General features: G+C 38.9%; 1 protein-coding gene across 21 annotated transcripts in view; it reads left to right on the forward strand.

The window, feature by feature from the left end:
* The window catches only part of DAB1 (DAB adaptor protein 1), a 471,933-nt gene extending 460,220 nt beyond the window's left edge, over positions 1 to 11,713 (forward strand). For all 21 annotated transcript variants that reach the window (XM_069788615.1, XM_069788621.1, XM_069788614.1 and 18 more), the window contains one exon: positions 8,397 to 11,713. Coding sequence is in view for 1 of the 21 variants with exons in the window: in XM_069788624.1 (XP_069644725.1) it covers positions 8,397 to 8,441 (45 nt within the window). In the remaining 20 variants the exon portion in view is untranslated. The remainder of the gene's footprint in view (positions 1 to 8,396) is intronic.
* The last annotated feature ends 3,210 nt before the right edge of the window (positions 11,714 to 14,923 follow it).

The following is a 14,923-nucleotide window of genomic DNA, read 5'->3' on the forward strand; positions in this document are numbered from 1 at the left end:
TGAATGTTCTGTGATTTGTTTCAATACAGTATATATGTTTTACCAGAAAGACAGTAAAGCTACAAAGCTTTATGAGTGCTGAGCATTGTTATTCCATCCAAACACTCTCTAGTGTTACTATTTGAAGGATATGTTTCTTTCTCTTCTCCCTGTCTGCCATTCATGTTTCGTATTACCCAAACACGTGATCTGATACTGCTTCTGTGCTTCAGCACAGAGCTCCTGGAGCAAATCCATAACAATGATAGAACCCTTTTTATTTTTGTACAGAAATTGCACTGTGTTTACCAGTGACTTATCCACCCTGAGCTGAAGTAATTTGGTTTCAACTCAAAATTAATAGTGTTTCATTGGGAGTCAGTTTACTTTGTACATTAAATACGGTTAAAAAACTCTTAGAGTAACTTAGCTTTGATCCACTTGAGAGTAATAAGATTATCTCTTAATAATATGTGGTGCTGTGAGAAGGCATCTCCCCCTTCTTTAGCTTCACCAACGTAATGCTCAGCTGTTGGGGACTAAAGCAAAAGTATCATTAAGTTTTATGTCTCATTGAGTCTAAAAATGACAATGTAAGGATAGAGTCAAGCTGGGATGAGCTGCTCTAGCAGGAGCATCCATTAGTTATTGTACTCCAGCGAGAACTGCTTCTGCAGATTGATAGTGCCACATAGTAATTTGGCTTTGCCTTTGCCTGACCTCGGCCAGCACTGACATAGCTGGCTGTCCCAGCTTCAGTCCATTTCAAGAATTCTTTCCTAGATCAAGAAAGAGAATTTGACCTTTATCTGAGTCCCACACTCTGCAAACCCATATACATTTGTTTATTGTCATTTATCCTAGTCAGGGTAATTCTGAAATTCATCACAGGGAGAATAACGATAAAATCTCTTTCTAATTTTCTGACTGTCACAAAGATACTTAGCATCATTTGTAAACTAGCATCACACACATTTACCTACCAGGATTTCTGGAGATAACTTGAAACAGTAGTTTAAATCTGTTAATGCATATTACCGTGTAAGGCAGTCAAGTGATGGACTCCTTTTGTTCTGCTTTTATATAACACTTAGTAAAATACATTCTTTTACCTGTCAAGGGTCTCTGGGAGCTACAAGAACAGTATATTACCAGTGATTCCATATGTTTTTTCTATATTTTTTGTTAATCCTTGTAGAGTCTTGCATAAAATATGTATAGTTCTCAGAAATAGGTTCTGGGAAATGTTAAATAATGTTACTGATTATCGTATTATAGTAATTCCTAAAAGCTGTAGGCAGGAACAGGAAGCTGAACAAAAAGAAAGCCTCTATCCAGTCAAGTTACACTGATATCATTGTGCCTCTGTGCAGTGCCATTCAGCAGCAGTCCATAGGAAATCCACTTGCTAAAACCAGCCCATCTAATTCTGAAGCCTGGTATCATCAGAGCAACGGAAAGTCTAATCTCCATGGAAAATTATCAATTCAGGACTTACTACTGTGTTGTGTATTGAGCTACGTATTTGGAGAGAAACTTAATGTGGAGAAACATGTAGTACAAAAGAATCATAGTCTGCATAAAAGCCACTTTTGTGTGTTAGATGGGAGATTACTTCGCTCTTTAGAACATGTTTCTTCACACCAAGAACAGCACAGTATACAACTCAGATGAATGGACCTCTCAGGAGCATGACACAGTATTGTGTTCTGAAATTTCAAATATATCTGTTCCCAGTATCTCTATGAAATCAGCTATGTCCGTACAATATCTTTACTTATCTTGATGTATTCAGAATACTCACCTGCCTAGTATTTTGTACCCTGATCTTTCAAGATCCCTTAGCAATTTGGTTTCTTGATTCCTTCTGATACTGCGTATTCTCATTTAGAAATAATTCAGCATATTTCAGTTACTATCTTTATTTCTCTGTTTTTCCTCTCTTCCTCTTGTGATCTTCAACTTAAGCTCTCAAAATCCTCATCCTACCGGTAGCTATTCTTACAAGTTACTCTTCTACAAATAGCTATGGGTTCTTAGTAGGTAAATGTGATGTTTTATGGATACGTTACATTTTTGTCCCATTACGGTTGGAGGTAAGAAGCAGACGGGCCTAACTTTCACAGAACTAAAATCAACTCTTTGCAGAGCTGTTCATAGCAAGATTTGTATTCAGGTATTTTCCTTTTGTTCATGAGTGGCGTTGAGGATGAATAGTAATTTTCCCAAAGGGGTGAGGGGAACACCGAATAAGACGACTGCCATCTTCAGCTGACTTACGTATAATCCCTACTGCTGTCTTTAGACTGCGTGTGGAATAACTATTGTGAGAGAGAAGGAAAGAACTGTATTTAGCTACAATTCTACTGAATGTGTTAAACATTTCTTACTATTGACATTTTGGGTTAAAGCAAGAAGTTTGAACAGAGGACTTTTCACCTGGTCATCCTCTTTGTATCAGTGCACCCAATCAGCCCGAATTACAGGGTGCTAGGTACAGACCCTGCTGGTGTGAATGTTTCTGTTCTTGGGGGTATTTCAGCCTCAGCAATGGGCCTAGCATGCCGTGACACTAGGAAGCCCTGAGGCTATACAACTGAAAGCTTAGCAAAGGCTATAGAAAGGGGAGCCTTCAAGCCTGATGAGAAAGGGAGGGAGTGGAGCAAATTTTGTCCCTCAGATGCCAGGCTTCTTGGGATACCTGTGGTTACGTTGGCCAGCATCTCCTAACAAAGCATCCTGATTGTAGAAAGAATAAATTTGGCCTGAATACTGGGACTGGATATCACAAATGTGGTCTAACTCCATATGGACCACACAAATTTGTTCTTGAAGGCAAATTAGCAAAAAAATTCTGCAAGAGAATAAGGGAATATTTGATACCACAATTATTGCAGTAAAAGTCATTTTAAGTGCTGGAACAAATGCAGCTCTATTGATATGCTGCCCAGTTCAAGACTTGCACTGGCAGTCGTTCATGAGAGATTCTCAGGAAACCTTCAAAACATTTGTGGCTAGAGCATATCTTCCTGAAAAAGTTGTTTAGTTGTTCTGTGAAATGTGTGCAGACAATTATAAGCCCTCAAAATATGTCACACTCTTCATGATGCTATCAGCACTGTCAGGAGAGCAACAGTTCATTAGAATATTTGTCTATCAGCTTTTGGTGGTACTTTGGTGGCCCGCTGCCATCATCCATCTTTGAGCAAATGCCATTCTTAGTGATAAATGTTCCTAATAATCTTAGTCAGCTCCAGGATGGACTACTATAACTATTTGGACTGTTATTAGGAAGTTGAAAGAAAATAGCAACTTATGGACAAAGCATTGGCTTATCTGGGAGCTCGGTGAGCTTCAGGAGGGCATATTAAGCTGATTCTGCATCCCTCTCTTCCTTCTGCTCCCTTTCTATTGCACTAGGATGCCGAATGGGCTCAAAATACCAAATGTGGTATTTGCAGGATCTGTTACTATCACTCATCCGGCTCAACAGGAGCTGAATAGAGTCCAAAGAGAAATTCGTAATGATTCTAGGTGACCTGTTCTTACTGTAGGCTCCAAAGTTATCATTCTCAAACTAAAGACACAGCACCGAGCAGGGCTGTGAACCTGAGAGAGAAGAAGTAATGTTGTGTGTTTGGAAAGGGATCACAGTTTGGGAAGTACTGCTTCATTCCAGAGAAATCCTAAAATTGTCATTTCAGGCCTCATGCTTGTTTGTTGATCATCGTATTTCTGAGGTAATCGGAAGGGAAAAGACCAGAGAAATTCAGGCTGCTCTGTGAACAGAGGCATCCTAGAGATTTGCCTTCATCTCTGCTGCTACAATCCCCTTCAAGCTATCCATTTTAATGCGACCAGTTCATAGACGGGTTTCTCACCTCTTCCAATGTCTCCAAGCCCACTTGAAGTAGCCAGGTACCCTTCCATTTCTCCAACTTCTTCCTCTAAACAAGAGACAACACACTGTGTAGCTTGTCTAGAGCCATGTACTTGCTGATTGGCAATCCAGCAATTCAATTAGGGGACGAGCTCTCCTAGCTTTCTCTGTAATGAGGTCATTTAAAAGTTCCCTGTCTTCTGCACAACAACTGATTTTTAAAAGGCACTTGTGATAATTTAGTATCTTTGAGACTTCTGAACAATTTGCTTCAAATTGGCCATCATGTTCAAAAGTTATGAAGAGGAATTGACAGATACGTAGATGGAAAGTATAATTGCATGGCTACTGTTTTGTTAGGAAAGGGGCCCAGAAGTACGAGGTGTGTTTCTTGGCTGCAGTTCATTATTATACCGGGACCAAGATGGAGCAGGGTTCACCTTTCTGTGTAGTTCTCATTGCTTTTTCATTTTATGGACATATAGCATCCATCTGGATACTGAAATGACAGAGACTTTTAAAATGTTAATAATTAAACTGGATATTTGAGACTAGGAAATATTCCTAGGTAGGTTTATACTAAAAATAGAGGCGGTCTCCAGTCATACTCCCGAACTGGAAGCATATTTATGCTGCTAATGGAGGTTAACTGTAATAAAAATAACCAAAGATAAGCCACTGGCTGTTAGTGGGCCGATAGGAATGATCTCTCTTATCACCAAAGATACTTAATTTGAATCCCACTTGCAGTTTACTTTTATTGAGTCAGCATGCAATAAATAAAGAAGACGCATTGCACTCCCATTCCCTTCACTTGCATCCCCAGCACAAGATTCTCATTTTGGCTGGCGCTCCAGCACACTTATTTCATGAAACTCGATCATTTGAGCCTGCCCTTTCTGATCAGTCAGCCAGGAGTAAAACTGGTGCTGAGAATCTATTGTAAAGGGCAAAGAAATCTATGCGGGCCTCACCTCTGCAATTCAGTACATCTTGCCTGAAGCTTTGCACATAGCAGGGTGCCTTGCCATGATAAAAGGACTGCAAGTGTAAAAATAGTTTCTTCCTAACCAAGCCCCGTGTTATGTTTTGTGAGTGAGCGCACCTACGCAAGCTCAAGCAGATGCTGAGTCTTTCAAGAGATGTTCTCCAATGATTAGTTCTGCTGGGGAGCAGATGTTAATATCTTTAAATTGGATGCAAATTTACTTCTAGTATTTACATAATGTTATTCAAAACTATTAGCAACCTTGTTACCTCATGCAGTAGTGTACTATACCAGAAATACTTACTGTTTGCTACAGTCTTGTTTATTGTGCAAAATGTTCCTTAAAATGAGAAGAGGAAACTGATTTTAAGCATGAAGTATCTCTGGAATATGTAAGTGTAGCGTACATAGGGAACATTTTCTCTTTGGCAGTTTTTGCAATTAATTCCGAGAGACTTCATAACTCAACTTTTACACACCATACTTGCAGCTTCCTGACTATTTAGATGTCTAACTTAAAGTATGTATATTTAGACATTTCTGGTCCCTTACTGCAACCTGTCACTGTGGTCAGATACCTGACCTGTGAATTCATATCCTTTTCCTGCAATATCTCGTTATTTGGCAGCTACTCTTCAACATAAAGAGCCCCATTAGTATGTGAGAATATAGCCAAACACTACTTTGATAGCAGCTTCCAAACATAAAGGAAAACATTTACTTTTCAAACATCTGCCAGAAATTGCATATCCCCAAAGCTGATAGAAGCCTTCGAGTAGGATTTAGCAGTACAAAAAGGTGCTGCCAGTTGTCTTCTTGGTTTCTCCCTGTGGGTTGATGAAAGCACATCACAAGTGCTTCTGGGCGAATCCTATAGAAAGGAAAACACTTTAAGATTCAAGGCATTTATGTGAATTGGAAGCTTTGTATGCTATTTTATTTGTTCCTCTCTTTTTTTTCTGACAAAGACCCATTCTTTCATTTCCTTCCCTCCCGATCTGTTACTAATGCAGTGGTAGAAGTAAAAAGCAGAACACATCAGTGAGATGATTCCGATACTGTGAGAAGAGTTAGGCTCACCTGCCTTTTAATGACATTCCCTGTGACTTTTGCTTGGAGTATGTAAAAAAAGGAGGTTATTTCTGCTTCCAAGACCCTCCAAATAATGCTTGTGAAAGCCCCCCTGCCTGGCATTGTGAGAGAAGCTACCCATGAAGTCAACAGCACTTGACTCTCCTTTTGCCTTTTTCTGTCCCTTCCTGCTCTCTTTTGCTCTCTCGAGTATCATTATCAATACTTTACAGATACCATTTGCAATGTTGGGCTACAGGCAAGATGCACTGCTTGAATTGTCTCAGAATAATATTAGAAAACAAATCTCAAGTCACTGACAAAAACTTTGGCTGAGAAGATTACACACAATTACTGCAATTAATTTCTTGTTTAGGCATCTGAAGGGGGAAATCAACTAAAAGGAAGACATAAGAGCACAATTTTCATTCAAAATGCTCTGGTCTACTGGAAGAAAAATTACTCAAATCAGTGAGAAATGTAGACCTTTGCCACATGACGTGGATGTTGTTGGGTACAAATACAAGAAATTTCTAATTCTAAAGGCTGCCTCATGCGTTGTTGAAAGTCCCGATTACCGTTGATGAACTCCTCCTCTTCCAAGGGTGTCAAGTTCAGTGACACCTTAGGACACCTGTTACTTAAGGGCATCTGCATATCTTAAAGATATTTGAGGACAGCTCTAACAAGCACGCTTGACATTTTGAAAAGCTCTTTTTTTCCCCAAAGGCATTTGAAAAACTGACATCTTTTGTTCAAAAGGGGTGTTCTCCCTCCCTCCCCTTTTCTTCTCCTCCTTCCTTTTCGCTTCCCTTTGCAATCACCTCAGGTTCAGCAAATGCCTGAAGAATGGCCTGGTGTGTGTCAGGTTCCCACATTAATTAGTACAGATTTTCTCTGAACTAGCTGTGATAGATCATTCTGCCAGCTTCATGTCTGTGGTACATGAAAATTGGCATAGGTAGACTTAACACACAGAATGTGAAATGCAATTATTTACTCTCAGTCATCTCTTCTGATTACCTTTGGTTTTTCAAGGTCACAAAATATATTTGCTTCTTGCTGGGGATAATTTCAGCAGCCTTTATTTAATCATTCCAAAGGATTTCTCTCATCCTCTCGTAATGCTCGTAGTGTACTCAGGGCTTCATGTAGGCAGGAGATGGGGAAGCAGAGTCTCTGCAAGCTCCAGAAACATAGTCATTTCAAGGAATAAGAGACAACTTTTCTTGGCATGGAGGAAACAGGTCACATTTTGGATTTGTTGTGTTGCTCCTCATTCAACACGGGATGCACAGTCAGCTGGGATGAGACACAGCCTGGACCACTGGCCAGGCACCCTGGGCATGGAGTAAATATAGCCTTACGGATCCACCTTTTGGGCTGTTTTTCTCATCAGCAGCATCATTTTTATAAGCAGTGATTAAAATCCTGTGCCACCCCCTGCCAGACATTTCTGTGCTCCTCAGTGCCCAGCGATTTGCCAGCCTTCGGAGGTTTTTTTGCTCAAAGTCAGCTTCTGCTGATGCTGCTGTAACATGAGTCAATTCTAACTTGGTTAAATTCAATGTCGTGGCATGGTATTTGAATATTTATCAAGCTGTGGAGAGTTAATGCAGTATGGCATTAATTAGCCTTTCTGCCTGTCTTGTTCTTTTTTTAGATGTCATTCTTAGTTTAATAAATTAGTTTCTGGAAATGAAGTAGAAAGGATTCCAGGGTCCGTGGATGGTTTGCTTCCCACTGCAGCCAAGATGAACATAGTATTAAGAAAGCGCAGGGTGTCAGCTATGAAGTAACACTGAAGAACATGGCAGCTTTTTTTCCCCCCACATCCAGGAAATTCCCAAGAAAGTATCTGTTAGCAAATTGACATGCTTTCCTCCCGGCTTTAATGGTTGTACTAATGGTTATACAGACTCCTAATCAAACTGCGCAGAGCTAGCTTTCCTCATTCTTCATAGGCGACTCATATTGTTATTTTAAATCCCATCACAGCTTCATTAGCTCGGCTTTCAACGGCGCTTTCTGTTTGCAAGTGTTTTTCTCCGCGAGTTGTGTAAAACCCACAGCTATCTTCTGCTCTTGTGCTGAGGAGGGGGGCGGGGGGGTCTCAGCCTGGTGCGAGTAACAGTGTTTTACGCCAGCTACATTTCTGGCCTGCAAACTTCAAAACATCCAGTCATATAAATATCATTTCATTTCTTCATATGTCTATGCCCAGCAATACCTCCTGAGGATCGGTGCACGGCCAATAGTGGAAGAGGAAATTGATAGTAAGCATTCATTTTCTGAAATAATGTCGCATTTTCTTCACAAATCAACCGGGGTGCCGTGATCACTCAAGGCAGCAGAGAAAACAAACGCTTCCTTTGGGTTTTGACTCACGAGGTATTGCTGTTCTCAACCAGATGTTCTAAAAATGTTCTAAAAACTGTCTGGAGACACCTCCGCTTATTTTATTTTTGTTATCCCCAGGAAGCAGAACCTCTCTACGCCCAGATCAACAGACCTAAGAAATAGCATTGTTACAGGCTTGTGGTGCTCCAAGACTCAAATGAAACCCTACAACCTGGCAGGCCTTTGGCTCTCATGCTTTTTTCCGATTGATTTTGACAAGGAGAGATGATTGCCCTCCTGGACTGGCTCTACAAGTGTTCCTGACATTTTTTTTGGCAACTAATGGCAGATTCCTATGGCAGCACAAAATAAAAACTCTCCCTGCTTATCATACCACGAGTCCAGCCCTGTCCTCACAAGTCATGGGTATCCAGACTAGGAAATCTTACTTCTCAGTCTTCTTTTAAACATTTGTTATCTTCTGTCTGCCACATATAAATAATGAGCATCTGAAATTTATTGAGTATTAGACATTCTTTTTCTTTTGAGCAAAAAGCAGAGTCTGTATGTAGCAGTGGCATTATCATTCAACAGCCTTTTGGGCACAAGTCGGCACTTTTTATGTCACGGTGACATGTTTTTCATCATCATTTACATCAGGCTGATCCTGACTTTTTTTGGTCTTTTTTTTTTCCTGCGTAGACATATTTAAACAACAACAAAAAATCCTGGCAGTGTCTTTTTTTTTTTTTTTTTCTTTTTCTTATTCTGTAGTTTTGTATGAGTGACAGATCTAACAGCAAAATGCCTCCTGCGGAAATGATTCCTAACTTGAAACCACAGAGTAAAACTCGGTTGTTTATCCACCCTGACTGAAAATGTTGCCAAATGGACCTTTAAGTTCTAGCGCATCATGAGGAAGAAATGCTGCTTTCTGTTTGAATACTCATGTTGTGGGTAGAGAAAGGACATCGAGTCCCACTGAGGAAAGACGAAAGAGTCAGTATTTCCTAGGAAACTCTAAACAAAGTGCAGAAAAGGAATATTTTTATTTCTTCAATATCTTGCTGCTGTAATGCTATGCAGACAAGTGTTTTCTTCTCTGTGTGCCATTTTTGATGAAAAAAAAAAAATCATTTGCCAAATAATACTGGTATGATTCTGGTTTAGGAATTTGGATGAAGCGGACTTTACAAATGGGACAAGGATGGCATGGATTTTGGAATAACAAACTGATTCCATGATCAAATTGTTCATCTTTATCACTTTTTGTACATCAGAAAAATCAAATGGGATTTTTATTTTATAACTTGAAAAAATCTTACTGTTAAACTCTTTAAATGTTTAAGGGGAAATGGCTTTAAGGAGTTCGAATGAAAATTGCCAGTTTTTTTGTAAATATAAATGTTATGAAAATTCTTTTACTAATGCCATTACACAGTAGAGAAGGTAGCAAGTTGCAGTGCTTGGGAGGTGTGGCAAACCCTATTTGTGGTTCTCACATCACATATGTTTCTTCACATGCTTACGATAATGGGCTGAAGCTCAAGTGCATTTGCCAAAAGCAAGTCAGCTTGTCAGCGACTAGTGAAATTAATGGGAACACATGATTTTATGATCTAGCGTTATCACACGGACATACTCCACTTACAAAAAATCACATTTCATTGACATTCCTTTGAACCTCTGCATAGAAGTCATCAAACTGTTTACACACAGAACAAAAAAAATTAAAACTTCCTTTTTTTACATTTATGAAGCAAAAGTGCAGTGTTTGGGTTCATATGTTTAGCACATGATTTTCATAAAGAATCTATATATTTTTGCCCTACAGAGAATTGTTATACAGGTCAAATGTGTTTTCCTGATGTTCCTATGCAGTTACAGTATATTGAATTTAGTGGTTTAACACTAAAAAGAAAAAAAAAAAAGAAGAAAAAAAGAAAAAAAATGGAAAAAAGAAAAAAATAGAAAAAGGAAAAAAGGTTAAAGAAATCAAATGATTAATCAGTTTTTAGGGTTATTGTGCGGATTTTGTTTTTAAATTGACACATTAGGATTTACATTTTTGTCATGATTAAAATAGGCCTGGAGTTCTAAATATTTTACTTTCTTTCATCTCTGTTATAAGCTAAAAATGGTTTAGAAGAGAGAATAACTGGGGTGGCGATTGTTGATATGTACAACCAAATCTCACAACATGATTCCAGTCTTTTATTTTGAATTAGAGAAATTAGAGAAACGTGCGTTACAGAATGTATGTGAATGAAAAATTAGCTGTGAATAGACCTAATGAACCTGCAGAGAAGAGAACTTTTATCCCCATTCACGGTCATTTGACGCTTATTCCTTAGTCATGTGCAAACAGCTTTGTAGGAAGTCTTATTTTCCCATCAGAAGAAAGATCAAGTTTTCTAACCGGAGAAGATAAATTAAAACTTGGCGGATTGAGTGTTTCAGGATTAAAAGCAGAGGTAAAAGCATTTCTGAAGGACATTTCTTTAAGAGTATTTTCCTAATTTGCACAGTGGTGCTACTTTCTTCCTCAGTGGCTCTTTTGGGTTTTGTCCTACGTATGGAACCGCTAAGACAATTTTGGTTCATCATAGACATTTGAGGTTTAGTATCGTCAGTGCATTTCCAGTTACGGGGTAAAACGTTGAAAGAAAAAGAAGAGATTTATGTCTCAGAGGATCCGTTGACATCGTATTTGTAGGAAGCAGATCATTTACGAATAGGTGCCGAGGGAATGAGGCTGGGATTTTAGTGTCTCATGAGAGACAGCTGGACCATCACCGTGGACCTTTGTCTTACCTTTACCAACGCTCATAAATAAAAACAAATTCTGAATTGTCTTGTCATACGATTAGATTGTCCTTGTCATGGTTGAGATGCTGAGTTGAGAGGACTGGAAGGCCTCTGCACTGTACCAGTATTGTAGATAACTAAAATATCCAGCTTGTGCAATTGTTAAATCCCTCATCCTTCACTAGCACTAAATTCGTCACTTTAAATTTAAAAACCAGGGAATCCCACCAGCCATCCTGTTATCATCCCCCATAGGTTCTTGATCTTTACCTGTCATGAAAAGATATTTTGATAGATCGTAGTCATCCAAGTGTCTGATGAAACCTTTCATCTAATAACGTACTGGGCACCTTCTTTGCAAAAATGTTTACTTCGTGGTTTTCATTCATTTTTATTTCTGCATTCTGACACATATTTTTTTAATAAAGATGAGAAAGATAAAATGACTGTTGCAGTACATTTCTAAACCTACTTTAACTTTACCTCAGATAATGACCATTTGTTAACATATACGGACGCATTATTTTTAACTCTATGTATAATGCATTCAGCAGCAACAAAAAAAACCAACAAATTTTTAGAAATTTTCCATTAATTTCTGTAACACACCATGTAATACTGTTATGAATAAAAACATTTTAAAAAGGCGTCATTTCAGTAAGTTTGTTTCGTAGCTTTTGCTCTTCTCTGATAATTCTGCCATTCTTACAGTGCAGTGATGGTGTCTGTCATGGCCAATGTTTTTGACAGTGTAAATATCTGGGAAACGAGAAAAAAAAGTGCCTCGATTTGGGGAATGCCTAATCTTAAACACTCTAAGTGTTGCTTATCTTGCAAATCCTTAATTCACTGTTTTTAATTGCTGCCTCCCCACTTTTGGCCTCTTTTGGGGTGTTTTAGGATGAGCATCCCATTAGGTGACTCATCCTGTAAAATCCCATGTTCCTGGGACAGACCACGCTATGCAATGCTACCAAAAACTGGAGTACCTTTGTGGCATGAGAAGCTGTAATTAATTTTGCTCACATGTGCATTTAAACATGACAATTTTGAAAGTAAAAAACCCCCAAACTTTCCAGTAATACGCACAGAATTGAGAGCAATGCCTCGATCCAGTAAAACATATTAATGATGCCACCTTCTACTTCAGTGGGACCTTTCTACTGGTCGGAGCAATGCATAGGGTAGGCTGACGTGTTTTGCTGGTGTGAAACTCTTGATGCCATGTGAAAAATAACATTGTTTGATATTCAGAGGTACCAAGTACTGGATCTCTCAGTCGAGATAGATAAAGAGTAGTACCATTCTTTGCCAAGCGAGTAATGCAAATATGCAAGATACAACATCAAAATTGAAGAGTAAGAAGTGCGTGTCTATACACAGGAGGAGAGAGAGGTGTGGATGTGTGCACGTATATTTTATTGTATTTCTTCTTCTTGATGTCTCATCCCTTTCTCATCCACCAGAAATGTCCAGTAGGTCATGCGGACACGTTCATTGCCTTTGTCAATGAAAGTTGTCGAAATACTTAGATCCCACCTGAGAATAAAGGTCATTCTGTTGTGATGAAAACATGCTAGCGTTAACTTCATTTTGACTTTGTATGTAGCTAACTGTATTCGGATGTCCTTGGAAGGAGGAACATGATCTCTCTGGTTTCCAACGAGCTACGAAACATCAACTTAAAGTGAAATAAGGCACAGCTAAGCATGGTTTTAAATTAAAATGCATTTTTACAATGTAGGCCAAATCTAGTCTTGTTGATATTCATGCGGTACCCCCACAATGAAGTTGTTTTTTGTTGAAAAATCAGAAAAATTGGCTCGTGTTGCACAGTTGCTATGCAGAATCAGTTTAAAAATTCAGAATGAGCAGGTTTGAGATCTAGTCCAGTGACAGTGAGGAATCTCAAAGTAGGAAGGACCTGGCTGCGTGTTGGCATTGTTCAGAAGGGGGAAAAAAATCTGATTGTTACTGTGTTGTGTCAGTGTACTATATTACATTCATATTACTGTAACTTAAGCGCACTAGGAGTCTCTAGATTGTATATGAGAGTATCCAACTCAAACATGACTAGTTCAAGAAATGGTCCCGATTTAACTAATGCTAATTAAGGCCATGATCTCCTGCAGTAATGAGAATTTATTTAGCAAACGGTTTGCAGAATCAACCTGCGGTTTTACAGAAGTGAGGACTCTGACAGATCTTTCTTTTCCATGTCAGTGACTTCTGGGAAAGCAATTGATTGTATAGACTGGGAACATGCAATTTTAACTCGCTTACGTTGGATTAAAGGCAATGTTTTATGTGCTTTAATCACTACACAGTGACAGTTGCTGCAGCAGATAAGCTAACTTCTTTCTTCCTTTTTCTAGGTTGTGATATATATTTCCATGTACCGTTTCCTTCTTTCTTTCTTTGCCTTCTAAGCAGCTCCTGCCCTGTCAGGTTCAGATTTATTACTTTTCTGGTAAATACTGTTCTCAATCAGAAGAATATCATTTCAAAGAAATGAAAGGGGATATCTGCTGGCAATTTTCTACAGAGGTTTGAATCCATTGTCTACAATTGTCTCTTTAAGCCAACATGGAAGGCACACAGTGGTGACTGAACAAAGTAAAAGTTCATATGGCAACCAGAAGATGGAGGGTTTGGGTGAACGTGTGAGCCTGGATCATCTACAGAAGCATCTATACTAACGCGATTGCTATCACTGTCCTTACTGCTGTATGTACTACTCCTGGCTTCTGGTTCTGCTCCTGTGTGTGAAATCAGTGGGATTCACCCCCTGTTCCTGGCTGTGGTCTGATGTTACTGCTGCAAAAGTCATGATTTGTAAGGGTACTTCTGTCGACTCTCTTGTGACAAGGTCTTACACAAGTTGGTCTTCTCATACAGATTTGTTTTTTAGGGTCAGTCTCGTTAAACCTTTTTTTTTTTTTTTAATAATACCTAAGGTAAAGCAGAGGGCTGGCATGGGGAAGGGAAAAGGGTATTTTTTTTCTTGCTTTACTTGCTGTCTGAAAGTGTGGGGAAACTAAATTATACATTTCAACATGACAGTGAGGAATATGGGGAGATATCCTGATACGATTTCCTGATTACCTGTAACATTGCCTGTCTCTTTCTAAAATTATACTACTGGAGGCAGGAAATATCAGGTCTATTAGTGAAACGACTCTCAGGCTATTAGTTTTTAGAGCTTTAAATAGTCTTATCTCAATGGACGTGTTTGCCCTGTGGCTCATCTATCACCCCTAAAATGTTTTATCAGCACCTGAAAAATCTCAATAAGAAGAATAGCCTCAAATGTTACTCATTCAAGGGGCTTTCAGATACAGAATGTGTTTTTTAAAAAAAAGGTCTTTCAAGATCTGATATTATTTGCTGGCTTTTCAACCCCATTTCATAGCTCCCGCAGCACCACTTCTATAAATACTCCTTACCAGTGAAGAAAGGAGATCACAATAGATTAAAAGAAAACCAGGTTAACGGGCAGCAAATCGATGTCCATTCAGCCTCAGACATTTGTGAAAATAAAGGATTATGAAGAATTATTGCCAGGTACTAGCTGTGTGAAAACCTTTTGTGGCATCTGTGTCTTCTTTAACAGATAGTTATTAGAGATCTAAGAAAAGCTCTCAGCGTCAGAAGCCAGTTGTATTAGAAATAAGCAGAAGTTACAACGCTGTAAGATGTTGCGTTTTTTTGTAAATTTTGTACTACTTGACATATTCAGATTATGAGTGTCTTGTTTTTTCTTTAAAAAATGCTGTTTCTAGTTTGAAAAGGAGTTTGCGTGTGTGTTATCTTGAGGTCTAATGGAGAGGAGATGGAGACAAAGGATGGGGCATGGT

This window comes from Haliaeetus albicilla, chromosome 8 (genome assembly GCF_947461875.1).
Source record: "Haliaeetus albicilla chromosome 8, bHalAlb1.1, whole genome shotgun sequence".
In the NCBI taxonomy this organism is placed as follows: Eukaryota; Metazoa; Chordata; class Aves; order Accipitriformes; family Accipitridae; genus Haliaeetus; species Haliaeetus albicilla.